At 68.4% G+C, this 23,695-nt stretch overlaps 5 protein-coding genes across 6 annotated transcripts; 3 read left to right on the plus strand and 2 right to left on the minus strand.

Annotated features, from left to right (window-relative positions):
- The first annotated feature begins 336 nt into the window (after positions 1 to 336).
- Positions 337 to 4,985, plus strand: LOC129086512 (carbonyl reductase [NADPH] 2-like). The gene is given in 10 exon segments (XM_054593076.1): positions 337 to 574; positions 3,189 to 3,256; positions 3,627 to 3,723; positions 3,814 to 3,882; positions 3,885 to 4,078; positions 4,186 to 4,282; positions 4,381 to 4,422; positions 4,425 to 4,452; positions 4,684 to 4,805; positions 4,882 to 4,985. Coding segments are annotated over 10 exon segments (1,059 nt in total).
- Positions 4,986 to 7,305: 2,320 nt separating this feature from the next.
- Positions 7,306 to 9,215, plus strand: DCXR (dicarbonyl and L-xylulose reductase). Its single transcript, XM_054593311.1, has 8 exons — positions 7,306 to 7,435; positions 7,518 to 7,615; positions 8,096 to 8,250; positions 8,341 to 8,383; positions 8,458 to 8,557; positions 8,644 to 8,708; positions 8,792 to 8,909; positions 9,021 to 9,215. Exons 1-8 carry the CDS (start codon positions 7,384 to 7,386, stop codon positions 9,122 to 9,124), a joined length of 735 nt encoding a protein of 244 aa, XP_054449286.1. The 5' UTR covers positions 7,306 to 7,383; the 3' UTR covers positions 9,125 to 9,215.
- A 1,094-nt stretch (positions 9,216 to 10,309) lies between these two features.
- Positions 10,310 to 12,167, minus strand: RAC3 (Rac family small GTPase 3). Of its 2 annotated transcripts, XM_054593299.1 has the most exons (6): positions 12,105 to 12,167; positions 11,557 to 11,628; positions 11,280 to 11,397; positions 11,094 to 11,156; positions 10,583 to 10,742; positions 10,310 to 10,487 (listed from the first exon to the last, which is right to left on the minus strand). In XM_054593299.1, exons 1-6 carry the CDS (start codon positions 12,137 to 12,139, stop codon positions 10,357 to 10,359), a joined length of 579 nt encoding a protein of 192 aa, XP_054449274.1. In that variant the 5' UTR covers positions 12,140 to 12,167; the 3' UTR covers positions 10,310 to 10,356. The 2 variants fall into 2 exon arrangements, with proteins under 2 accessions (XP_054449274.1, XP_054449275.1); XM_054593300.1 differs by lacking the exon at positions 11,094 to 11,156.
- A 672-nt stretch (positions 12,168 to 12,839) lies between these two features.
- LRRC45 (leucine rich repeat containing 45) lies at positions 12,840 to 19,733 on the minus strand. Its single transcript, XM_054593291.1, has 17 exons — positions 19,112 to 19,733; positions 18,542 to 18,603; positions 18,154 to 18,224; positions 17,700 to 17,878; positions 17,363 to 17,491; positions 16,406 to 16,518; positions 16,148 to 16,206; positions 15,900 to 15,977; positions 15,593 to 15,728; positions 15,419 to 15,496; positions 15,219 to 15,330; positions 15,048 to 15,118; positions 14,603 to 14,695; positions 14,305 to 14,397; positions 13,662 to 13,835; positions 13,439 to 13,586; positions 12,840 to 13,297 (listed from the first exon to the last, which is right to left on the minus strand). Exons 1-17 carry the CDS (start codon positions 19,329 to 19,331, stop codon positions 13,101 to 13,103), a joined length of 2,013 nt encoding a protein of 670 aa, XP_054449266.1. The 5' UTR covers positions 19,332 to 19,733; the 3' UTR covers positions 12,840 to 13,100.
- Positions 19,734 to 19,927: 194 nt separating this feature from the next.
- CENPX (centromere protein X) lies at positions 19,928 to 23,421 on the plus strand. Its single transcript, XM_054593400.1, has 5 exons — positions 19,928 to 20,009; positions 22,449 to 22,500; positions 22,654 to 22,707; positions 22,953 to 23,041; positions 23,118 to 23,421. The coding sequence occupies exons 1-5, from the start codon at positions 19,980 to 19,982 to the stop codon at positions 23,130 to 23,132; spliced, it is 240 nt and encodes a 79-aa protein (XP_054449375.1). The 5' UTR covers positions 19,928 to 19,979; the 3' UTR covers positions 23,133 to 23,421.
- Positions 23,422 to 23,695: the final 274 nt, after the last annotated feature.

Consider the following 23,695-nt stretch of genomic DNA (forward strand, 5'->3'; position numbering starts at 1 on the left):
AGAGGAGCTGAGGCCCCAGCTGGGCCCAGAAGCCAAGCAGGCAGAGGGAGCCAGTCGCCAGCATGGAGGGAGTGGCGCCCCAGCTGCTGACTCAGGCCCGAGAGTGACACAAAGTGACTCAGCACTTCAGCTCCGGGGGGCGGGGGGGCAGCGAGGAGGCTTGCAGGGGTGACAGGGGGGCGGGCTGGGCACCAGCCGCCCTGAGAGGCGGCACCGCCCAGCAGCCAGGCGGGGCCGGGCCTCCGGGCCTCCGGGCCTCCGGGCCTCCGTCCCAGGTGCTCCTGTCTCTATGCACCGGGTGTCCTCCCTGGGGCCCCTCGGCCCTCCCCCTGCAACATGAAGCGCGTGGCCCTCTCTGGGGTCACCCCAAGGCTAGCCCTTCCCCTGGAGCCCACTTCTCCCTGGGTCTGGTCTCAGGAAGGGTTGGCCCAAGACCTCTCCTCAGGTGGGAAACAGGGAAAGCAGATGAAAGCTTCCTCCTCAGGGAACTCACAGGGGGGCCTGAGCGGGAAGAGGCCTTCTCGAGGCCTGGACCTGCCCTCGCAGGTGTCCAAGGCCTCCCAGCCCCTCCCCCGTAACACACGCAGGCTGGCGCGCAGTTTTGTGGCAGGCGGAGCCCTCGGACCCCAGGGTCTCCTGCAAAGCCAGTCGCCGGCACGCCCCGCCCTTAGCCCCCCAGCCCACCCCCGCCGCAGCCTCTGCCTGCCCAGGCCTCGCGGCCCCACGGAACCCTGCCCTGCCGCTCTCCCTGTGCCTGCGTGTACATGCGTGTGTGCACGTGTGTGCCCCAGCTGCCCTTCCCCCCGGGCAGACCCCCGGGCCGAGTGGGGACCCGCAAGCTGAGCCTGAGAGTGACGGCCAGGACTGGCCACAGGAGGAGGCTGCCAAAGCGCCAAAGCACAGCTTGGGGAGGGAGTGAAAAGAGAGGAGTTTGTCGAGTTTTTCTGCAAACAGAGCACGTGAAGGGAAGCTGTTCCAGGTTTGAGGGTTTAGGTTTTTTTGCTGGTTTTTCAAAAAGAGAAAACATTTCTGGTGCTCAAGAGGAGGGCCCCTGGCTCGCACCCCCAGCCCGGTGGGAGCGGCGCCCCAGGCCACGTGCCCGTCTCTGCCGCAACCGCACCGGGACCCAGGCGTCTGCGGTGTCCGGGTCCTGCTCAGTAACAGACTGTATCTTTTCCACGCGGCCTGCCGGTGCTTCCCAGCGTGACTTCCCGTCTTGAGACGTGTGAGTCCTCCCTCAGCAGCATCACAGATTCTTGGAAACAGAGTGACAGGACGTGGGACAAACTTAATTTTGCCCTAGACTGATTGATATAAACAAGAGTTAAGTTCCAAGGGCACATTTCTGGCTACGAAGACATCACCAAGCTTCTAGAGACCCAAACCGCTTCTGCTAACGTGAAAATACAAGGTTACGTGAGAGGTGCCGGCGTGCTGGAGAGCAAAGGCCAGCTGCCGGGGGAGCACCGGTGGGGCAGGAGCCCAGGGAGGGCTCCCCTGAGGCGGCGCCGGAGGGCCCGGTGGCGGGGGCCGGGCGGGAGCCCCCCCCCTGCCTCCGCCTGCAGCAGGAGGGCTTGCCCTGGGGGCAGGTGACGGCCGGGCGCGGCCCCGCTGATCCGAAACAGTGATTGAACAGCTGCTTTCCTGTTCTCTTTGCAAACAGTTGTTGGGGTGCAGTGCTGACTCAGGCGCAGACCAAGGTCGCTTTGCCCTGTTCGGACCGACACCCCGAAGGGTGGAGGCGCCCGCCAGCCTGTGCCTGAGGGCGGCTCCTCCGGGCAGGGCCCCGGCCCCGGCCCCCCGGTTGAAGGGCTGTACTTTTACACTTCTGATGTTAAACCTTAAAATCGGTGCGAGCTACACTCCACTTAAGAAAGATTAATAGAAACAAGGAAGTTACTTCTTTTCCGACCCTCTTAATCCAGTTCGGGGTCTCCGGTGGCCAGAGTCTGCCCCTCGGCCCAGAGTGAAAGGCGGGACCCACCCGGGGCCGGTGCCCTTTCGCCCCAGGGTCACTCACAGACCCCACCTTCACTCCCACGGGGACACTCAGGACGCGCCAGTTCACCTCACTCCCGCAGAAACCCACCCAGGCACGGAGAGCGACGCGCACACTTCACGCGGATGACAGTCCTGCCCGGGGCCCCTTTTCCTCCTCATTCACATACAGTGAAACGACCTTGAACAAAACCATGTTATTCAAGGGCTGCTGAACTACTGGTTCTTTAATCTTTGTTTTGCAGCTACAAGAAAACCCTTCCGCTTAAGTTCGCTCCGACTGACCGCAATTTGGTAAATTATACCTTCGTAACCTGACCCTCCCTCCCTGGTCTCACCTGGGCCTCCGAGAACCAGAGCCAGGAGATCCGAGCAAGCAGCCCCGCTTCCTGGGGCCACGCCTGGGGGTCCAGCCCGGAGCCTGAGGGAGCCCCGCCCCCCACGCCTGGCAGGGCCACACCTGGAGGGCCGGCTGCAGGCGCCACATGCCCTGGCAGTGACCCTCACAGCTGCGGGGGAGGCGCGGGCGCCGGGAGCCCCGTCACAGAAGCCTGGGCAGCGCTCACACCCACCCAGACTGGTCGCCTGCAGGGAAGCTGCCGTCAGCATCCACAGGCAGCGGTGGCACACAGCCGCCGTGAGGTCCTCTGGGGAGCCCGTGTCGAGTCCTCTGCCCCCGCCGATCTACTCTGTCATGTAGTTCCAGTGAGGGGAGGCGTGGGGACCTAGCAAGCACCCCTGTACCTACCGCCATGCCTCAGAGGGAGCGAGGGGCCTTGGGGAGGCAGAACCTGGGGGCGCAGGGACCGGGGTCCTGGGCTGGCTAGAGGCAGGGGAAAAAGTCTCCGGAGGCCACAGCGGCCTCCAGATTGGGGTCATGGTGAGGTCAGGTTTCTGGGAGCAGGGGGACAGCCAGCCTTAGAGACAGCCAGCTCCAGGTCATCTGCTCCCAGGGTGCCAGCCGGGAAGGAACGTGTTCCCCACCCCAGGATTTACTTTTACTTACTCCCCAAAACCCAGGGTGGGGCTCCTGGCTAGAAGCGTCTGTGTTGTGGATAAGGAGGGCGGTCCTTCCAGATCCTTCTGAATGAAGGAACGCGGGGGCCAGAACTGCAGCCACACCCACTGCGAACCCTCCCTTCGTCCCCTGCCCTTCCCTGGCCTATACACCCTCCTCCCCTGCGGGACAGAGGCTGGGGTCAGCACCAGGGAGCTCAGTCTCAACAGCCGTCAGGCCCTGGTGACGGGAGCCGGGCAAGGTGAGTATCAGTGGGCGGGGGGCGGGGGCATCGGGAGGCTGAGGTGGGGAGCAAGGTAGCCCGACCCTGGTCCTCGCAGGCCCGTGTCGGACAGGCCCCTGCTCCTCTCTGGTTGATGCAGGACTCAGGATGGGCAGGCGGGGGAGCAAGCCAAGGTGTCTTCCCCAGACCCAGCGGAAAGGAGCTGCCCTCGGGGGCCTCCCTTGGCCAGGTGCTGCTGGCGGGGCCTCTGACCGGGGCCCTCGCACGTCCCCGGCCGGCCGGCACCCTCTGACTGCTCTTTCCTGAGCAGCAAAGCTGCAGCCCCTGCCCCTGCCCCGACCGGACCCCAGACGTGTTGGGCCGCTGCCCGCTGCGTGCTCCTCTGCCGGGATCGGTCGGGCCACCGCAATGGCCCCGCACGCCCCGGGGGCCAGCGTGGTGGCCCTGAGCCGCACCCCCGCCAACCTGGTCAGCCTCTCCAAGGGGGGAGGCCCTCAGCCTGCCCCCCCCCCGCCCTCGGCGACGCCTCCTAGGCATGCTGGGACCTCCCTGGTGCCTGCCCGCTGCCTCCCACAGTGCCCCGGGCTGGAGCCCGTGCACGCGGACCTGGGCGACTAGGAGGCCACGGAGCCGGCACTGGGCGGCGCGGGCCCGTGGACCTGCTGGTGAACAACGCCGCCGTGGCGCGGCCACAGCCCTTCCTGGAGGTCCCCAAGGAGGCCTTCCGCAGCAGGAGGCGGGAGAGCAGGCGGCCTGGGAGGGGCTGCGGCAAAGGCAGCGCAGACGGGCCCTGCTCCTTCTCAAGTGCCAGCTCTCTCCCCAGGATCTTCGGTGTGAACGTGCGCTCTGCGTTCCGGGCGGGCCAGTGGGAGGGCGTGGTCCCACGGCGGCCCCAGCCCAGGTGGGAGTGTGTTCCGGTGGAGCTGCCCCCTCTCTGGGCTTCCAGGTGGTGGCCCAACGCATGATCGACTGCAGAGCGCCTGGCTCCACCGTCACTGTCTCCAGCATAGCGGCCTGCACCCCCCTTCCCAAGCTAGCCCTCTGCCCCGCCTTCCCCCCACCCACACTGGGCTCTGGGGCTGGGCCTCCCTGCACGGAAGGCTGAATTCCTAAAGGGTGCTTGGCGCTGCTCTCCCCACAGACTCCACAAAGAGTGCAATGACCATGCTGCCCAAAACCATGGCCCGGAGCTAGGGCCACACAAGATGAACGTGTGGTGCTAGGAGTGCCAGGCTGGGCCTGTGGGACAAGGCGGCGGGGTGCGGGGCAGGGGGATGAGGAGGCGGGCAGTGGGAGTGAGAGACCCCTGGCGGCCACTCACGGCTCTGGGCTGCGAGGTCAGGGGTTGGCCGGGACACAGTAAGCAAGCTCAGCCCGGTGGGCAGCTGTGGGGGCGGAGCGAGTCCACTGGCTGAGCCGCAGCCTCCGGGCCCTTGGGTCCCAGATCCGGGTTGAACTCCGTGAACCCCACGTTGGTGATGACGGCCTTGGGCCAAAAAGTCTTGAAGGACCTCGAGATCGCCCAGAGGGTGGAGCGTAATCGGTACCCGCTGCGGAAGTTGGCAGGTCAGCAGGGCTGCGGGGAGGGGCGGCGCGGCCGCGGCGGCAAGGAGAGCACACTGACCGCCCGCGGCCCATGCAGAGTTGGAGGACGTGGTCGACAGCATCTTGTTTCTGCTCAGCGACCGCAGCGCCAGCACCAGCGGCTCCAGCCTCGTGGCGGACCCCGGGCTCCTGGCTTCCTAGAGCAGCGTCGCGGTGCGGGCAGCGGGACTGGCCCGGCGCCGCCGGCCCCGCCCACCTCCGGCCCCGCCCCCTACCGCTCCAACTGGCGACCGCGGCGCCTCCGCGCCCCGCCCGCCCCCGCCTCCCTCGCCAGCCCCGCCCACACCCGAGCCCGGCGCCTGGTCACGCGCCTCCGCTCCCCTGCCTGCGCTGTCGGGAGACCCCCTGCCGCCCCCGCACGACCGAGCCCTCTGCTGTACTGGGGTCTGTTCGCCTAAATAAACAAGCGGAGGTCACGCTCCCGGAACGCGGGGTGCCAGAGCTCGGGTGGGGCACCCCTCGAGGCTGGGGACCTCGGTCGGGACTGCGGGGCTCACGTCTCACCTTCCGTGAAGCGGGGGAGGTGCCTCTTCTCCGCGCCCCGCCCGAAATCCGAACCTGCCCTGGGCCGAGGGCCGCGGGCCGCCTGCAGCGCCACCTTGGTTTCCCTGAGGCTCGGTCCTTCCGCATCGGCCCGGCGCCTGGGGTCTGGCCGCTGCAGGTCGGGGAGGGCAGAGGGTCTGTGGAGCCGGGGCACCCCCGGGAAGGCGGGGCGAGGGCTGGGCGCTGGGCCGGTCGAGCTCCTCCAAGCCCCGGGAACGCAGCTTCACCTCGCGCGCACCTTTCCCACAGACCACCCAGGAGAGGGCAGCCCGAGCTGGGCGGGGCCTCCAGGCCCTGGCACCGTGCGGCTGGGCGGGCGCGGGTGGGGAGTGAGAGCCGTGGCTGCCCGCCGAGGATCGCAGGACGAGTGGAAGGCTTTAGACGCTGTTCCAGGGCAGGGGGAGCCCCTGAAGAGAGCTAAGCAGGCGCGCCTTTCGGGAAGGCCAAGTGAGGGGCTGTCCCGCCCTTAGCCTCTGGCAGACGGAGGTCAGGGTGCAGGGCAGAGGGCAGGTTCCGTCTGGCGGCTGGAGGTGTGGGGTACGCCGCAGGGCCGGGCCTGGCGGGCGGTGGGGGGCGTTCTTTGCTGTCCTCCAGGGGGTCCCCTCAAATCCCTGCCTCCTGCTGCTCCTGGCCACCTCCTCCAGTGCCGCATCCTCTTCCAGCCATGTTGTCTGGCAAGGTCCGGATATGGGGAGAGAAGCTTCAAGGAAAGCGTCCTCCGGGAAGAGGACGCGGCATAGGGACAATTGGTAGTAGGGGAATTATATTACTAGGAGTCATAATTTTCATTGTATATATGATCAACCTGGGAAAGATTAATAAGACACATGAGAATGAAACCGACAGGCGAGCCTCGGATGTAATTCTAGCTTCCACAGGACTAGACACAGTCACCACCACTCCCGAATCACCTGTAACTGCGTGTCCAGATTGTGCTAACAATTCACTAGTTAAGTTAGCAAGGAAATTCCCCCCGAATATCCCTGAGAAACAGTTTATAGATGAACGACCACAGGCGGAGCTCACGGAGCCGGCTTATACTCCCGTGCCTCCGCCTCTGGTAGCTAAGGTCATTAAAGAAAATAAAAAGAAATTATACAGACCCCTTCCCACGGCTCAGGGGTTGCCTTTTGTAGCCTATTGGAAAAAAGGAAAATTGTGGTATCCCCTTCAAGGAGTTAGCAGCATGAAAAGAACCCCTGACCCCCCGCTGCCCTATACAGGAGTTTACCAGGAAGGCATAAGAATAGTCAGCAAAGATGGAGTACACATGCCCTGCGCCAGCTTGCCTTTCATGGAACACTTGGCACGAGCAGGACCTCCTAGTGCTTATGTGCAAAAGAACAAAGAAATAGCTTGAGGAGGCAGTTACGGACATATTGTAAAAAATGTTGTCCCTACTTATTCAGGAAAGAAGAAGGGAGGGAGGATTGGCTAGCTGATGAACCACAGAATTATGAGAACCAGGAAAAGCACAAAGTCAGGTACCAAGTCTGCTCTTAGTAATTGCTTCTGCTCGGCCAACCCACAACAATATGTGACCGCAAATGTCTGATGCTCGCCAAAAATGAAAATATATAAGATATATGAGACTTGCAATAAAGCGGAACAGCTTTGCACTGCCTCTGGGTCGTGTAGTTGTCTGTCTCCCATCGCCGACGCCTTACCCACCTTCGGGACCCCCGGATCCGGCTGCAGCTGGACGGCGGCATTTTTCTAACGCAGTAACCCTCTCGGCGGGAACAGGCGTGGCGGGGGCCGGCGACCCCAGGTCCACGCGGGGTGGGCGGGTCGCCAAGGAGCCATTCGAGAAACCGGGCCTCGGGGCGGCGGGGACCCTGACTGCCCCGCCCGCGCCGCGCCCACCCTTTTCGGCCAATCGCCCCGCAGGGCCCGCTTTCAGCATGGCCCCGCCCCGCTCGCGCTCTCCGGCCCCGCGTTTTCCGGGTCCAGCTCGCATTTGGTCGGCGGGAGCACAGCGCGGTTCCGCGACGCTATGGAGCTGGGGCTCGCGGGCCGCCGGGCGCTCGTCACCGGGGCGGGCAAAGGTGGGCCGGCGCCTGGGACGGCTGGCGGGGCGGGGAGGGCCGCTGGCGGCGGGGCGCCGGCACTGAGCTGCGCTTCCCGCAGGTATCGGGCGCAGCACGGTCCAGGCGCTGCACGCGGCCGGTGTGCACGTGGTGGCCGTAAGCCGGACCCAGGACGACCTGGACAGCCTGGTCCGCGAGGTATAAGAGTCGCGGAGTCCGAGCCCAGCGGGGCGCGGCGGGCGAGACGTGCAGGCGCCAGGCCTGGGCTGACCCGGGGACCCTCAGCAACCCCTCCCAGGGCGCGCGGACTCCGTGGGCTTCCGCGGGGCCGAGAGAATGGCGACTCTGCCTGGGCTGCGAAGGAAGCAGAAATGGCTGCTTCGCAGGCCCGGGGCCAGAGGGGGCGGGGCGGGGCGGGGCGGGGAGGAGGTGGCCTGCCTGAAGCTCCGGATTGCTCACTGACCCAGGAGCGACGTTAACACCCGCCCACCCCGTCTCTCAGCCGTCTGGGATTCTGAGCCCCAGGCTGGTGGCTGGCTCCTCTGGGAGCCCTGGCCCCACCGGCCTTGCTGGTCTGAAAGGTCTCCCACATCCAGCCCCTCCCCATGTGGGGCACGCAGCCCCCTCCCCGGGTGTGGAAACCCTGATGGCTGTGCCCTGCCCGCTGCGTACACACAGTGCCCCGGGGTGGAGCCCGTGTGCGTGGACCTGGGCGACTGGGAGGCCACGGAGCGGGCGCTGGGCGGCGTGGGCCCCGTGGACCTGCTGGTGAACAACGCCGCCGTGGCGCAGCTGCAGCCCTTCCTGGGGATCACCAAGGAGGCCTTCGACACGTGAGCCCACGGGGCGGAGGGACCCTGGCTGGGAGGGCTCCCCTGCAGCGGGGGCCCTGTCCCTGACCGGGTCCGTCCGTCTCCCTCCAGCACTTTCAACGTGAACCTGCGGGCTGTTATCCCTGTGTCCCAGGTGAGCAACCCCCGGGGCAGGAGCGGGGGACCTTTGGCAACTCATTCTGTCTCACGTTCCTCTTTCCCTTTCAGATCGTGGCCCGGGGCCTGATAGCGCGCAAAGCCCCAGGGTCCATCGTGAACGTGTCCAGCGTGGCCTCCCAGCGCGCCCTCATGCACCACAGCGCCTACAGTGAGCCAGCCCCCGCGGCAGCCTGGCCCTGGCCGGCCCCAGCCCGCTGCCGGCCGCGGCCACACTGACACTGTCCGTCTTCACAGGTGCCGCCAAGGCGGCCATGGACATGCTGACCAAAGTGATGGCCCTGGAGCTCGCGCCGCACAAGGTGAGTCCCGCCGTGGGGGTCTCCCACCAGGCAGCCCGCACAACCCAGGCCGCTGCGCTGACCCCCCGCCGGTCTCGGCACAGATCCGTGTGAATGCGGTAAACCCCACCGTGGTGATGACAGCCATGGGCAAGATCAACTGGAGCGACCCCCAGAAGTCCAGGGCCATGCTGGGCCGCATCCCGCTAGGCAGGTTTGCTGGTGAGTCGGCCGGTCGCTCGGCTGGAGCCGCACCGGTGCTCCGGGGACGGGTGGCCGGGAAGCGTGGAGGGCGGCCCCTGCACCCAGGCCCTGCACTTCGCCCGCCCGCAGAGGTGGAGAATGTGGTCGACGTCATCCTCTTCCTGCTGAGTGACCGGAGCGGCATGACCACGGGCTCCACAGTGCCGGTGGACGGGGGCTTCCTGGTCACCTGATGCTCTGCCACTCACACACAGCCATTCTCCATGCTGAGCCCCGCCTGCCCCCCACCCCGAACCCTGCCAATAAACACGATTCTTCTGCTCAGCCTGCACACTGACCGATTCCCCAGCTGCTGCCAAGTGGCCAGAAAACGCAGAGCTCAGGGTGGGGCGATGGCCATCGAACGGGTCTCCCAGGCCCGGCGGCAGCCCGGTGCCCCGGCCCGAGACGTTCGGCCATGGCCAACTTCCCAGCAGAGGCGGGAGGTGGGATCTTCCTGAGGCCACAGTTTCTACAATCATTAACAATGGCTGTTTAACAACTGGGCAGCAAAACCTCCTGAAAACCTTGCGGTCAGGCCATGGAGCCCTCCATGAGTGCAGTCTTCTTTCTAGTCACATGTCTGCCTGGCGCTGTGCCCTGTGGCCTGAGGGGTGAAGTCCAAGCCTCTGGACCGTGTCTCCTGGGCTCCCCAGGGTGACCCCTCGGCCCCCGCCTTTCCCAACCTCAGCGATGTCGGACGGCCCCCTTGCCTGCCCGCCCCTCCACGCTTTGTCCCTGCCAGTCCTGCCTGGACGCCTGCCTTCCTGACTTCCCGCAGACTCAGCTCAGCGCCCCCATCCTGGGCGGCGGGGAAGGCTGCCCAAGAGGGCTACGCGGCCGACAGGCCCACGGTCCCCCGTCCCACCCGGGAGGACGGGAGAGGGGCCCCCTCGTTCTTCTGCGCATGCCCCGCCCAGAGGCCCGAAGTCGGGGCTTTGTCCCAGAGGGACTAAGGGCGGTTGCTCCCACCTCAATCTGTGCCGCCTTCTTTGGGGACAGAGCTCAGCAAGCTCGTGCCCCCTGTACTACGGCTGGGGAGGCTGGGGGCAGGCAGGGGTGAGCACGCAGGAGGTGTTGGTGGAGAACATTTATTGTATAAAATAGGAACGGGCCGCCCATCCTGGGCGCTTGGACGGGAAACCCCCTCCCCTGTCAGGGAAGCCCATCCTGGGGCTGCCCTGGGCCCACCCCTGCAGCCTGAGAGAGACCCTGCTCCCTCCCGGCCTCCCGTGGGGCAAGGGCAGGCTGGCGCCTGTGCCCCCCCCCCCGGAGGCAGAGTGGCCAGGACCCCACTGCCCCAGCCCACCCCATGCTCCTTGCCCCTCCCCACCCACAGCACTCCCCACAGCAGACTGCAACACAGACAGCTCAACACAACAGCAGACACGGCGGGGCGGGGGCGGGGCTGCCTCCGGCCCGGGCTCTAGAAGACTGTGCACTTCTTCCCTGGCTTTTTCATGGGGGGTGGGCAAAGCACTGCCCGAATGGCCTCGTCGAACACTGTCTTCAGGCCCCGCTGAGTCAGGGCCGAGCACTCCAGGTACTTGACGGAACCTGGGGGCATCGAGGGGGAGGAGAGCGAGGGAGGGGTCGGCGGGGGCGGGGGCGGGGGCCACGCTCGAGTTGGGGAGTCCGCCCAGGCCACGCACCGATCTCCCGGGCCATGGCCAGGCCCTGAGGGTACGTGATGGGCGCCAGCTTCTTGTCCCGCAGCCGCTCGATGGTGTCCTTGTCGTCCCGCAGGTCCAGCTTGGTGCCCACCAGGAGGATGGGCGTGTGGGGGCAGTGATGCCGCACCTCCGGGTACCACTGCGGGGACGGAGGCTCTGACCCGGCCCCGCAGGGGCTGCCCCCCGAGCCTGTGGGGCAGGCGTGGCTCCCCGGGGCCTGCCCTCCCCCGGGGCCCTCCCCGCCTCTCAGGCGACCGGCCGCTGGGTTTGGGGGGGGACAGGGCCCAGCAGGGAAGCTTCAAGGCCCTCCCTCCCCTGAGAGCCTCGCTCACGGCCCCTGCCCCTGTCACACACCCCCCGCCTGCAGACCCCAGGCCGAGGGACAGTTTGCCTGTGAAAGGTTTTCAAGCCAGAGGCTCTGTCCTGTCAGGGCAGGTCCTCTGGGCTTCCCCCCCTCAACCTCAGAAAGAGCCCCCCAGCCCTGCCCTACCTTGGCTCGGACATTCTCAAAGGAGGCTGGGCTCACCAGGGAGAAACAGATCAGGAAGACGTCCTGGGGAGGGAGGGGGCGGGCCCAGGTGGAAGCCGTCAAGGAGGCCCCAGCTGCTGCACCAACCCCAGGACCCCAGGGACCCCTGAGCCACCCAGCTCCTGGCGCTGGCCCAGGGCCACCTACGGTCTGAGGGTAGGAGAGCGGCCGGAGCCGGTCGTAGTCTTCCTGCCCGGCGGTGTCCCACAGCCCCAGGTTGACCGGCTTCCCATCCACCATCACATTGGCCGAGTAGTTGTCAAAGCTGCAGGGCCGAGGGCAGGGTCAGCCTCCGCCTCGGGGTCTCAGGCGTGCACAGGGGCAGGGCTGGAACTCTGTCCCGCCTAGGCCCCACCTGCCAGCCCAAGCACCTGGCCCCGGCCCCGCCCCGCCGCCCCCCCCGCCCCCCGCCCCTCCTGCTCACACGGTGGGGATGTACTCTCCCGGGAAGGCGTTGGTGGTGTAGCTGATCAGCAGGCAGGTCTTCCCCACGGCGCTGCGGACGGAGGGCAAGCCCACGTTGCTCCCCGGCCGCCTCAGCCCCTCTGCCCAGGGGGAACGGCCCCCTCGCTCAGAGCCGCAGGCCAAGTTAGGGTGCCGGAGGTGGGGACCGGGCTTCCGGAGCAGCAGCAGATCCGCAGCCACCTAGGTCGGGGGGGCGGAGGACCAGGGCAGGCAGGGCCTCCGGGCAGAGCGGCGGGGGCGGGCAGGGTGGGGCCGAATTCCCACCACCTCCAGGGCGGCAGTGAGGGAGGGGCTGCTGAAGATTCAGCCCATGTGAGAGGCCGGTCCCCAGCCCTGGAAGGCCCGGCTGCGGCCGGGCAGCATCAGGTGGGCCTGACTGGAGGCCTCACCGCGCTGGCCAGGACCCCGCCCCACTGTGCCCTCCGCCCGGCCGCACCGCCGCGCCACGCGCTCAGCCCGGGCTGGGTCCCCGGGCCGCCCCCACGCCGCGGGGCCGCGCGTACTCACCCGTCGCCGACCACCACGCACTTGATGGCCTGCATGGGCGCGGGCCGGGCGGGCGCGGCCGCCAGCGAGCTGCGGAGAAATGCCCGCGCCGCAGCGGCCGCGGACCCGAGCCGAGCGCCGAGCCGAGCGGCCGGAGACAGCCGAGCGCCGCCGAGCGCCGGGCGCGGAGAGAGCCGAGCGCGGCCGGCGAGGGGCGCGGGCTTTCCAGAGAAATCTCAGAGGGGCAGGACCCTGTGCCCACCTCCCCAGCCTGTCCCCGACCCGCGGGCCCCCCACGCCGCTCTGGCTAGGCGCAGGGATGGGCGCGCGGCGCCCTCGGTGCCCAGGCGCCCCCGGCCTAGGGGCAGCACAGGCAGGCGATCCCCACCCACCTGCACATGCGTGAGGTGGTCTGTGTGCACGTGGCCGCCTCTAGGAAGACCACTCCCAGGGCCGGAGCCCTCCGGCCCGGCGGGAGGCGGCTGCTGAGCTCACCGCGGGGTCTGCAGCTGCCGCGCTCCCTGCTGGAGGGCGGCTCCAGCAACCCTGTCCCCCGACCTCGCTCAACTGTCCCCACCCGGCCCCAGTTTGGAGGTGTGACCCAGCGGCGCGCGGGAGATCTGTCCTGTAGGGCCGGGCAGGCCTCCTGAGACCCGGCTGCTGCTGGGAGCACAGGCAGTGAAGGAAAGGCCCAGGGCCCGAAACGCATCACAAAGTGTAAAAGTTCTTTATTTCAGAACGCCCGAGTGGGCAGGGCCCGCTGCGCCCACGGTCACAGCGTACAGGGCGACGGTGGAACGGGGCACGGGTGCTGAGGCTCTGCTTCCCCAAACGCCCTTCCACCGCGGGCGCGCCCGCGTCGCGGGGGGTGGGGGTCGGGGGGCTCTGGCCGGGCATCCAGGTAGAGTCGCTGTGGCAGGCAGCCCACCCAGCTTGGCACCGATGCCCACCCCGACCCGGCAGCCCGTCCCCTTGAGAGCCACCTTCTTGCCACTCCTGGAGTCCCTCTGCCTCCCCTCACTTTTGGGGGCTCAGGGCCCTCAGGGGGGGCCCCTGCACGTAAGCCAGGACAGCGTTTTGCAGGAAGCTGGCCCTCTGGGCCTCCTCCTCGCGGATCCGCGCTATCTCCGCCTCCCTGAGCCGCAGCTTCTCCCGCAGGGAGGCGTTATCACTCTCCCGGTCCAGCAGCGCCTCCCGGTGGTCACTCGCCATCGCTGCAGGGGAGGAGGTTCCGAGGGGAAGTGCGGCAGGGCAGTCGGCCACCCCAGAGGCCCGGGGCCGCCGGCTCTGCTCCTGGCGTGCCGGACGACCCGCCCAGCCTCCCCTGCCCCGCCCTCCGCGCGGCGCCCGCTCACCCTTCAGCTGGCGCTCCAGGGCGGCCACCTTCTCTTTCAGGGCCTCCTGGGCGGTCAGCTCGGCCTGCAGGCGGCCGTTCTGCTCCTGGAACTCCACACGCACCCTGGCCACCTCAGCCACCTTTTCCTGGTCCTTGTTGCTCAGTTCCTGCCGGGGGCGGTGGGTGAGCTGGCGGCAGGGGGGGCCAGCGGCGCCCCCAGGAGCCCCCCAAGGCCCGATTACCTGCTGCAGTTCCTCCAAGCGCCGCCGCAGGCCCTCCAGCTGCAGGCCCAGCTGGCCGGCCCGGGCCTGGGCCTCGGCCGCCGCCTGCCTCTGCTGCAGGCAGGTGCTCTGCGCCTCGTCCCGCGCCTGGGCCAGCAGCCGCAGCTTCTCCTCCAGGTGAGCCAGGCGCTGCTGCTGCGGGGGCCGTGGGGCGGGTGAGCACAGGGCGCGAGGCCTGCCTGCTGCTGGCGGGGGCGCGACCCTGCGCCAGCAGGCCCGGTGGCCGCCAGCGCCCGGGGGCGCCCCTGCTCCGACCAGGGGCGCTCCCACCAGCCACGTGGAAGGCGTGCCTTTGCTCGTCCTTACGTTCAGTCCGAAGGGGCTCGACGCGAGTGGGCCTTGGGGGTGCCCAGCCGCGCTGCCACCCTCGCCTCGCAGGCCCACGCCCTCCTGGCCTCTGGGCAGCCGCGGCCAAAGCCTTTCCCCACCCTGGGGCTCTCTTTGGGGGGCCAGACGTGGGGCGGCGGGGACAAGGGTCTTGCTCTGACTCTGCCCCCCACCCCCAGCACCCTGCAGCTCCTGTCACCTCCTGGCTGGCACCGGGCGCAGTGGGCGGGGCGGTCCCTGGGCCACGGCCCTTCCTGGGCCAGGGCTGCAGGCTCACCTCCTCCAGGCGGACTTGGTTCCTGGCCTTCACGAGCTCCTCCTCGGCCTGGCCGCGCTCACTGAGGGCCAGTGCCTTCGCTCGGCTCAGCTCCTGCCGCACAGAGACCCACCGGCCTGAGGTTCTGGCCCCCCCTCACCGCCTGAGGGCTGCGCCCACTAGGCCAGGCTTCTACGGCCGAGGGAGCCCCCAGGTCACCCTCCTGAGGCCCTCGGGTCCCATGGGTGGGGCCCCAAGGGGGGGCGCGATGGGGCCGAGACCGCGGATGGCGCGCCCTGCCAGCCCGGCCTGTGCTCACCTCCTCCAGCGACAGCCGCACCGCCTCCAGCCTCTGCACCCTCTCCTGCATGGCCCTCTCGCTCTCCTCCAGGTGGCGAGTCATGTGCTCCACCTGCCCAGGTGCAGGGCGGGAACAGGGGCTGTCAGGCTGGCGCGCTGGCCCCCCCATGGGACCCTGGCCCTGGGAGGCAGGCGAATCTGCGGGGCCCTGTCCTTCCCGAGGGGCTGCCCCAAGTGGCTTCGCAGGAAGCGGAGGTGGAAGGCATGTCCCGCTCCCGCACCCCGGAGGCACGTGGCCCCGTGCAGCCAGGAGGCCCTGCCGAGGACCGCCACCAGCATCCCACGGTGGATTAGGGGAGCCCAGCCAGGGCGGTGCTTTGCAGACACCGGGCCACACGGCAACCGCAGGCCCCGGGGGGCCAGTGGGGAGGGTGCACGGACAGACAACAGCAGGGCGGAGGCACCTCCTTGGCGCGCAGCTGCTCAGAGTCCGCCAGGCTCTGCCGGGACCGCCGCTTCTCCAGCTCCAGGCGCTCTGGAAGGGCAGTGGGAGGCGTGGAACGGCTCCTGGGGCCTTGTTCCCAGGGCGCCCGCCCACCTCCCGGTCCTGTCTCCGGGCCTCTGCGTGCGCCCACCCTCGGCCTGGACAGCCCGCATCTTCAGCTCAGCCGACGTGTTGGTCAGCTCCTGCCTGGTCAGGAACAGCTGGTCCTGCTGGGACTTCACCTTCCGCTCCAGCTCATCCACCTGGAGAGGTGGTACCGTCGGCGGGGAGCTCTGGTCCAGGCCTGGGCCTGCCCCGAGCTCCTGGGGGCCTGGCCCCACACCCCCGTACCTGGTTTCGCAGAAGCAGGTTCTTTTCGTTGGCGGCAGACAGGTCTCTGAGCAGCTTGGACTCCCGCTCTGCAGCTTCCTAGGGGTGAGACCGGAAGACAGGAAGGGTGCCACCGATGGGCCACCTGCCCCGACAGCCGCCGGCCACCCCTGCAGGTCCCCTCTGCCCACCCACCTGCTGCGCCAGCCGGTGCTCCTTGGCCTGCCGCTCTGCCAGGTCCCGCTGGTCCTGCTCAGTGGTGGCCAGAAGCTCCCCCAGGTCCTGGGCCTTCTGTTCCGACAGAGCCAGGGCGGCCTCGGTCATCTGCAGCCTGCAAGGAGGGTGGTGCCCGGCCACCCCAGCCCCGCTTCAGCCTTGCAGAGGCCGCCAGTGCTCGCCTTCTCCAAGGAGCCTCCCAGGGTTGCCACCCGCTGTTCCCCGCGCTTACTTTACACACAGGAACCCGGGTCCTTGTGTGCGCCCCCACCCTCCGTCCGCTCACTTGGCCTTGAGGGCGCCGATGATGGAGTGCCTCTCCGCCAGGGCTTCCTGAAGCTGTCCCACGCGTGTTGCCGACGTCCTGCGGACAGGGGGAGGTTTGAGGAGCCCAGCCCCCAGGGCTCTCCCGGCTCCCTGGTCCTCAAGCCAACTTCCTTGGAGAGCATACCCGTGGGCAGGCGACAAGGCTCCCGCAAGGCCCGAGCCGTGACCCGAACCCCGGGCCCCCCGCCCAGCCCCGGCCCTGCTCACCGGCTGCTCCTTGCCATCTCTGCTCGCTGCTTCTCGATCGTCTCCATCAAGTCCATAAACTGCAGACACGGACGGCCAGAGCCCTGTCAGGGCCGGGACCGCCCCCCCTCCCGCTGGGCAGGGGGCAGAGAGGACGCTTGCTCACCCCACCACCGGGTCAGACTGGGAAGCGGGCCCGCGGGCCGGCGTCAGCCGCTGGGAGGGGTCGGGGGCTGGGCCGGGGCCAGGCTCTGTGGTCCGAGGCGGCACCGCCCTCACCTGCTTGGACTTCTCTTCCCGGAGGTGCCGCACCTCCTCGCTGAGCACGCGGGTGTGGGCCCGGTTCTTCCGGAAGGTGGCCTGCCGGTCCTGGTTGTGGTCCATGGCTTGCTCTGTTGGAAGGAGGTGAGTTACCCACCAGGAGCTGCTGAACCTCTGGAGTGGCCGGCAGGCAGCCCTGGCCATTGAGCTGGGCGGCCCAGAGTCCCCACTGTCGTGCCGAGGCCCCGGGCGGGGGCGCAGGGGGCTTCAGCGCAGTGTGGGGGCAGCAGCAGGGCCGGGAGCCCAGCACGCGCGAGGTGTGTGGCGGGGCACACACGTGGAGGGGCGTTTGCCCTCCACCCCGAAGGTCAAAAGCCAGTGTACGACTTCTAAGAGGTGAGTGCTATGTTTCACTCTTGTGTTCTGGAAGGATCCAGGCAGCATCTGGGGAGGGACCAGCCAGAGATGGGGGGTGTTGGAGGCGACTTTAACAGCCGGGGCGGCCCAGAGGCAGGCTGGGAATGAAGAGGCAGACAGGACGTGGGTCGCACAGACCCAGTAGGAGGTGGCGCGCTTTGCTGGGTTCCGGCCGAGCTCCGGCCCTCGGGTGGCCGGCAGGACGGGGAGCTACGGGCAGTGACCGAAGACTCTGCTGGGCCGGGGGCTCAGGCGCCAGCATCGCCAGTTGGAGGGGACGGTGGAAGTGGTGGTTCGGGCCTGGTGGCCCGGCTCCCATGGGGCTCGTGCACAGCCCTGCACTCGGGGGTGGCGGGGGCACAGGCCCCCTGAGGAAACAGCACGGCCGCTGGGGCAAGGCCCCGAGCCCCAGCCTCGGTGTCCTCCTCTGTGGAACGCAAGCACCCTCAGGGCATCTAGGAGCCGAAGGAGCGGGTTCCAGGAGTGACTCCCGCGTTTCATCTCGGCCATCGTCAGGGGGCCCCCCCCCGCAGGAAGGAACCCGCTCCGCGCTCTCACCCACGGCTCTGAGGACGTCGCTGGGGACGTTGTTCCCAGCCAGCTCCAGCCTCCACAGGGTTCTGTTGCTGGGGAGACAGCTCACCAAGGCCCGGCCCCCCAGGAGGCCGATGTCATTCCAGCGCAGGTCTGGAAGGAAACCCCTTGTCACCTGGGGAGCCGGCCTGGCCTGGCCTGGATGCTTCCTTTGGGGGGATAGCCCAACAGAGCAGGACCGCGGCGTGGCTCGCCCCTCTTCCCCCACCACGGCCCCTGCCCTCGGGGACAGGACAGAAGCAGCATCGCGAAGGCTGAGGGAACAAGGCACCTGGCCAAGGTGGCCGTCCCAGCGCCTCACCCAGCTGCTGGAGGCTGCTGTTGCTCTTTAGGGCCAGGGCCAGCTCCTCTGCACCCTGGTGGCTGATCTGGTTGTTGCGGAGGTCCAGCTGCCGCAGGACGCCATTGCACGCCAGGGCCCGGCAGAAGGTGGCGAAGGCATCTTCCCACGTGCCCAGGCGGTTCCACTCCAGGGTGAGGCTGCAGGGAGGGTAGACGTGAGGCGTGCGGCCCGAGGCGCACCCTGCTCCCACGGGGTCCAGGGGTGCTTGAGAAGGGCGCAGGCCTGCGGGTCTCTAGCAGGAAGCCCAGAGCTGTGGAACGTGCACCCGCCTGACTCCCGCAGACGGACAGGAAACACGAACAACCGGGAGGCAGGCGTGAACGCTGAGGCAGCAGAACCCAGTGCCCCAGGGCCCGCCCTGACCCGTGCGGAGGACAAGGGTGGGCAGGGCGGGCCCCGGGCGGCACCTTGCCTCTGAATGGACTTGCTCTGTCGGATGAGTTTTCCCAGCGCCAGGACCGCGTCACCATAAAGGTTGTTGCCCTAAGACAAGAAGAGGCGGCCCATTGCCCCGGCCTCCTGCTGTCCCTGCGGGGTCCAGGTCAGGCACAGGGCAAGGCCGGCTCTGCAGAGAAGGCGGGCCTCCCGGTGCCGGCCTGTTTGGCTTGCTCACGGCAGCACTCTGGAACCACATTCCGCCCCCAGGACACACACACACACACACAAAGCCGGGCACCCCCAGAAACCAGCACAAAGCCCTGTGCACCCACAGAGCTTACCGACGGGGTCTCCGGCCACTGCCTGGAGCCCAGGCAACCGGGACACCCACGTCCTCCCCATCTCACGGCAGGTCCCCTCACCTTCAGATCCAGAACCCGCAGGACGGTGTTGGCACACAGCCCCTCGAGCAGCAGTATGGCCCCTGCAAGGGGACAGGGCGGTCACTCTCTGCCCCCAGGGCCCTGCCTAGGGGCTCCCTAGGGGCCCCATGTTGGGACACCTCCCTAGACACGTGGGAGCAATGTCAGGGCTCGCGCCACGAGCGAGCGCGTCACCCCTTCACTGTGCCAGGTTGGAAACACCTGCAGCCTCTGTGCAGCCCAGGGCCAGGCCACCGATGCCTGTGCTCACCAGCACCCTGGGTTCTCCCACGGGTTCTCTGCGACCAGGAGACACTGCCCTCTGCTCCCAGGCTTCCAGAAGGGACCCAGCTGCTTGATTTTACTACAGAGCCCAAGAGGAGGAACCTCCAGAAGAGACCACTGGGACGGAGCTCTCTGTCGAGGACGGAGGACCAGGGCGCGGGCAGCCAGGGAGCAGCGGGCAGCCAAGACAAAGCAAGGGGAGGCTGCCCCGAAGCACAGGACCCGACGCCACCCGGACTCTGAGGTTGCCAGGGCTGCCTGGCCCCTGCCGGCCCTCGGGCCCACCTTTCTCGCTCAGCATGCAGTCGCTGAGGACCAGCTCCGTCAGCTGTGCATCTTTCTGCAGCAGCTCGCCCAGGGCCCTGCAGGTGTCCAGGGTCAGGCTCTGCGTGGCCAGGTCCATCCGGTCCCGCGGCGCCGCGCGCAGCTGCTGCAGCACGGCCTCCTGGGGCTCGCCCCCTGTCTCCCTGCACAACCGGCTGTAGGAGCGCGGCAGCTCCTCCATGGCCCTGGGCGGCCGGCAGGGCTAGCTCCGCGCGCCTGCAGCCGGGTCCCACCGTGGGCCAGCGGGGCCGGGGCTGCTTGCCTCGCGGCCCGGCTCCTCTCTCCGTGGGCCGACAGAGGGTTGCGGCGGCTCCGTCGGGGGCACAACGAGCCCAAGTCCGGTCTAGCCAGCTGAGGAACCAGGAACAAACTGAGAGCGCTCTACAGGTGGGAGGCCCAAAGAGTGTGGGGTGTAACCCCGGGAACCCCCGAGCATGCGGCCAGCGCAAGGACGAGGACCCCTCGGGGGGTGGGTCCTCCCGCAGATGGGGCCTGTTGGGCGTCGCGCGTATCCCGGGCCCCGGCCCTCGCGCCGCGGACCCTCGCTGCCACCAGCTGCCTACGCGGCCATCATTGCGCCTCAGTATCCAGGAAGAACAGAGAAAAAGCTGGTGGAAACTACAACTCCCAGGAGGCTTTGCGAAGAAAGAGCGCTCGGCACTGGCCAATGACGACAAAGGGGCGGGCGCACGCCTGCGGAGGAGCCAAAGGCTACCCGCTCCGGGCCCGCTGAGAGGGGCAGGGGCGGGGCCCAAGAGGGCGCGATCAGGGCACATTGGCTGGGAGCGCGGGGGCGGAGCCCCGAGGAGCGCGCGTGGCGGCGACGGTCATGGAGGGAGTCAGCGCCGGCTTCCGGAAGGTGAGAGAGAGTGGACGGTGTGGGGCGCGGGGATCCGGAGGCACCCAGCGCGTGGGGCAGTGGGGACACTACGGCCGGGCCTCACGCGTGACTTACATGCCTGCCCTTCGCCTTCCGGGGAAGCGGCCGGGAGAAGTGCCGGGGGCGGGGCTCAGAAAGGGGCCTGGGCCCGCGCCCGCCGCTCGCCCTGATGCTGGGGATCCGGTGGGACTTCCCCTGAACCGCTTGGCGTGGAGCACAGGTCCGCCCAGCTCGCGGATACTGTTACGTCGCTGCGCAGCCTGAAACTTCTGCTTGCCTGTTGTCTATCACGCGAGTCCGGTGCTTCCGGCTCACCTGAGCCGAGCTCCAGCCCAGCTGCAGCGGCGTTTCCGGGCAGCACCGGTCTGTCTAGGTTCTGCCCGGTGTGCAGGGGCGTGCTCCCTTAGAACACACCTGGCGCGGCCAGGCGCTGTTACACGCACTCGACGTTAACCCGCCTAATGCCCAGCGACCCCGGGAGACAGCACCGGTACCCGCCCCGCGTAGCGGGGGAGCAGCAGAGGTCGCGCTGGCCTCTCACGCTTTGCTATGCGGCCGGCGCTGCCGCTTGTTTCTGAGTCTTGCTTTGTTGCTCTGCCCTAAGGGGAGGCAGCACCGAGTTCCTGAATCAGGAAGGTGCACCAGGAGGGCCCGTGGGCCTTCCTGACCTGGGTCTCAGCCCCTCACCAGCACTTCTTTGTCCCCTCCCCGCCCCCAGTGGGGTTTCAGCCTTGCAGGGGCATGGGGGACTTCTCTGTGGCTCACCTTCTGCCTCAGTCCCCTCTTCGCCATTATCACCCAGGATCGTAGCTCCGCCCCAGCCCAGAGGAGTGAGTCACCTAGAAGGGATAGCCACCGAGGCAGGGGCAACCCAGCAGGGTGGCCGTGAGAATCCCCCCTTAAGGCAGGCAGCTGGGGAGGGGAGCGCAGGGCAGTCCTCCACCGGGCCAGCCTGGACGTCTCTGGAGTCCCCCCGCAGGGGCGCTGGTGGCGCCAGGGTTGCAGCCACTGCCCACAAGCAGGGCTGTCCTGGGCGATGGTAACGGAGGGGCTGTGGTACCTGCCCGAAGCGGAGCAAAGGCCGAAGGCATCCCAGGCCCCGCCCTGCCCTCCAGTTTGTGCCACTTCTTTGCTTAGGGAACTGCCCCTCCCTGTTGGTGCTGACCCCTTTAGTTGTTGGGACAGCTCCACACGGCAGACACCTGTGCAGCAACGGGGCTGATCTAGCTCTTCCTGGGGGTGCGGGAGCAGGTGGGGCAGTAGAGCCTCCTGGGCCTTTCCTGGTATCTTCCTGGTAAGCAGCAAAAAGGACCAGCAGGTGGCACCAAGCTCCGAGGTCACTGCCGGGAAGGTGAGACGGCTGTGGCTTCCCCTCGTGACCAGTGCCCCACTCCTGCCCTTCTGAGCTTGGGCCCCCCTGGTGTCCGCTCTGCCTCACTCCCGGGCACTGCTGAACGCCCGGGGCGAAGTAGTGCGGCTGCCCGTGGCTGAGGCTGGAGGCCCAGCAGGGCCCGGCTCACCTGGGCCTGTTGGGTTTCTCAGCTCCCGGGCACCCGTTCTACTGTCCTCCCACCTGCCTCCCACCAGCAGGCGCTCTGGCCGGCCCTGACTCGGCAGCCGTGCACGGCCCACGCCTCTGCGGCCATGTCCCAAGTCCTCCTCGCCAGCTCTGACCTCCTGCAAAGCCTCCCTCGGCGCCAGCACCCGCCCCTGGCCGCTCGGCCTGGGTGCCTGGTGCGCGCTCCTCGCGCAGCACCCCAGGCTGGGCTGAGACCTGGCCCCCACCTCCCCACACAGCCCCCGTCTCTGCAAACCAGGCCCGCCCTTCGGGGGCTCCAGCCCCTGCCTTGAGCCTAGGCCTGGACCCCTCGTCCCACCCAGGTCTGTCGGGCCGTCCTGAGAACATGCCTGGGCTCTGTCCCCTGCACCCAGCCACCCCCCGGCCCAGCGCCGCAGCTCCCACGGCACCATCCTGTGACAGGCACCTGAGCTGCCGGTTGCAGGAAGGGACCGAGGGTGGAGCTGACCCGGCTCCCGGCGCAGGGCCCGCCACAAGCTACGTGTGGTGGGGGCCGTGTGGGCAGACTTGGGGGGCGTCCACAGGGAAGGCCGTGCCTCAGCCCTGGGCTGGGGTGGAGTGTGGGGCCCCGGACTCCAGCCAACTGGCTTCCTGGGGGCGGGCTGGCACCTGGCTGTGCCCCGCTGCCATCTGTGCCCAGCTTCAGGGCCCGGGGGCATATACATCACCCAGCCCCCGACCCTGGGCGGGGCCCCAGGGGACACAGGGTACCGAGGCCACAGATCCCAACCCCTTCCCATCCAGAACAAAATGCCTGAGGAGTCTGCAGCCATCGGGTGGGGGCAGGGGCAGGGGCAGGGGCAGGGCAGGTGAGTCACTGGGTCCTGTCGGCCCCACAGGAACTGGTGAGCAAGCTGTTGCACCTGCACTTCAAGGACGAGAAGACCAAAGGTGTGGGCGGCAGCCTGGGGTGGGCACGGAGGGCAGGGCTGCCCGCTCTGCGGGGGCCACTGAACGGGCCGGGGGGGGCAGCAGGGGGGGGCAGCCCCGGGCCAGGGCAGTGGGAGAGGACATGGCTGTCACCTGCCCCCCTCCACCTTGCAGTCAGCGGGGACGCACTCCTGCTCGTGGCAGAACTGCTGAAGATCTTCGTTGTGGGTGAGCCGGGGGCTGGCGTCCGGCATGCACCTCCTCTCCCGAGGGGGAAACCGGGGCCTTCGTGTTCCCCCCTTCCCACCAGCACCCGAGGCGGTGTCCCTGGAACGCTTCCTGTCTCGGGCCGTGGATCAGCTTGCTGAGCCGCTGGCACTGGTGGGGCAGCGGCTGGGGCTGAAGCCCAGAGGAGTCGGGGGTCAAGCCCTCTAGTCCTGTCCCCCTCTCCCTTCCCTCCTGTGTCCCGGCAGAAGCGGCCACGCGCAGTGCCCGGCAGGCCCAGGCGGAGGACCTGGCCTGCGTGGGTGTGGACCAGCTGGAGAAGGTGCTGCCGCAGTTGGTAAGCAGCCCAGTCTGACAGGAGGGCAGGGTCGGGGGTGGGGGCGGCGTGCAGGAGGCTGCCTCTCTCCCCACAGCTCCTGGACTTCTAGGGCCTCCGCCGCCTGAGCGACTCACGGCCCAGCCCAGCGTCCACACGTCCTCTGAGGCCTCTGGCTCCATCGGGCGCACGGTTGTCCCCGACAGCCGCCCCTGCCCTGGTGACCGGAGGTGGCGGGCGGCGGCAGTGTGGCAGAAGCAGGGACTGCGCCCTCTGCCGACAGGCCAAGCCCTGCAGCCCACCGCTGCTCTCAGATGGCATGTCACCTCCTGCCCATGAGATGCTCCCTCAGCAGAGAGCACGTTCCCAAGGAGCTATGTCAATAAATCAGCCACTGCACCCAGGCAAAGCCACTGTCTCGCAGCCGTCACCTGGGGTCAAGCACGGCTGACTCCCCCTCCCCGTCCCAGTGGGAGGAATGCGAGGCCCAGGAAGGGCAGAGCAAAGGCACGTGTGCACCCTGCCCAGGGCCGGGGCTGGCGCTGGAACGTGTCTGCTCGCCAGGAGACGGTGCCCCTGCCACCAGGCAGACTGGCTGCGGGCCGCCGCTGGCTGGCAGGCGAAGCAGCTGCCAGTGCCCTCGGGAAGGGCCGCCCAGGTGGGAGGACAGCTGCC

This window comes from Pteronotus mesoamericanus, unplaced genomic scaffold (assembly GCF_021234165.1).
Source record: "Pteronotus mesoamericanus isolate MK-2021 breed Mesoamerican mustached bat unplaced genomic scaffold, CSHL_Meso_final scaffold_408, whole genome shotgun sequence".
Taxonomy (NCBI): Eukaryota; Metazoa; Chordata; class Mammalia; order Chiroptera; family Mormoopidae; genus Pteronotus; species Pteronotus mesoamericanus.

Bases quoted from the DNA above. Each gene is read 5' to 3' on its own strand.
- LRRC45 (XM_054593291.1), bottom strand. From the start codon at position 19,331: ATGGAGGAGCTGCCGCGCTCCTACAGCCGGTTGTGCAGGGAGACAGGG. The intron at 18,604-19,111 runs GTGGGCCCGAGG...GTCCCCTTGCAG, and splicing joins CTGCATGCTGAGCGAGAAAG to GGGCCATACTGCTGCTCGAG. The intron at 13,836-14,304 runs GTGAGCCTGCAG...CGGCCCCCGCAG, and splicing joins ACCAAGTCCGCCTGGAGGAG to CAGCAGCGCCTGGCTCACCT.
- RAC3 (XM_054593299.1), bottom strand. From the start codon at position 12,139: ATGCAGGCCATCAAGTGCGTGGTGGTCGGCGACGG. The intron at 11,629-12,104 runs GTGAGTACGCGC...CTCCGTCCGCAG, and splicing joins TGCGTGGTGGTCGGCGACGG to CGCCGTGGGGAAGACCTGCC. The intron at 10,488-10,582 runs GTGCGTGGCCTG...CGATGCCCCCAG, and splicing joins GGCCATGGCCCGGGAGATCG to GTTCCGTCAAGTACCTGGAG.
- CENPX (XM_054593400.1), top strand. From the start codon at position 19,980: ATGGAGGGAGTCAGCGCCGGCTTCCGGAAG. The intron at 20,010-22,448 runs GTGAGAGAGAGT...TCGGCCCCACAG, and splicing joins TCAGCGCCGGCTTCCGGAAG to GAACTGGTGAGCAAGCTGTT. The intron at 22,708-22,952 runs GTGAGCCGGGGG...GTGTCCCGGCAG, and splicing joins GCTGAAGATCTTCGTTGTGG to AAGCGGCCACGCGCAGTGCC.
- DCXR (XM_054593311.1), top strand. From the start codon at position 7,384: ATGGAGCTGGGGCTCGCGGGCCGCCGGGCGCTCGTCACCGGGGCGGGC. The intron at 8,251-8,340 runs GTGAGCCCACGG...GTCTCCCTCCAG, and splicing joins ACCAAGGAGGCCTTCGACAC to CACTTTCAACGTGAACCTGC. The intron at 8,384-8,457 runs GTGAGCAACCCC...TTTCCCTTTCAG, and splicing joins CTGTTATCCCTGTGTCCCAG to ATCGTGGCCCGGGGCCTGAT.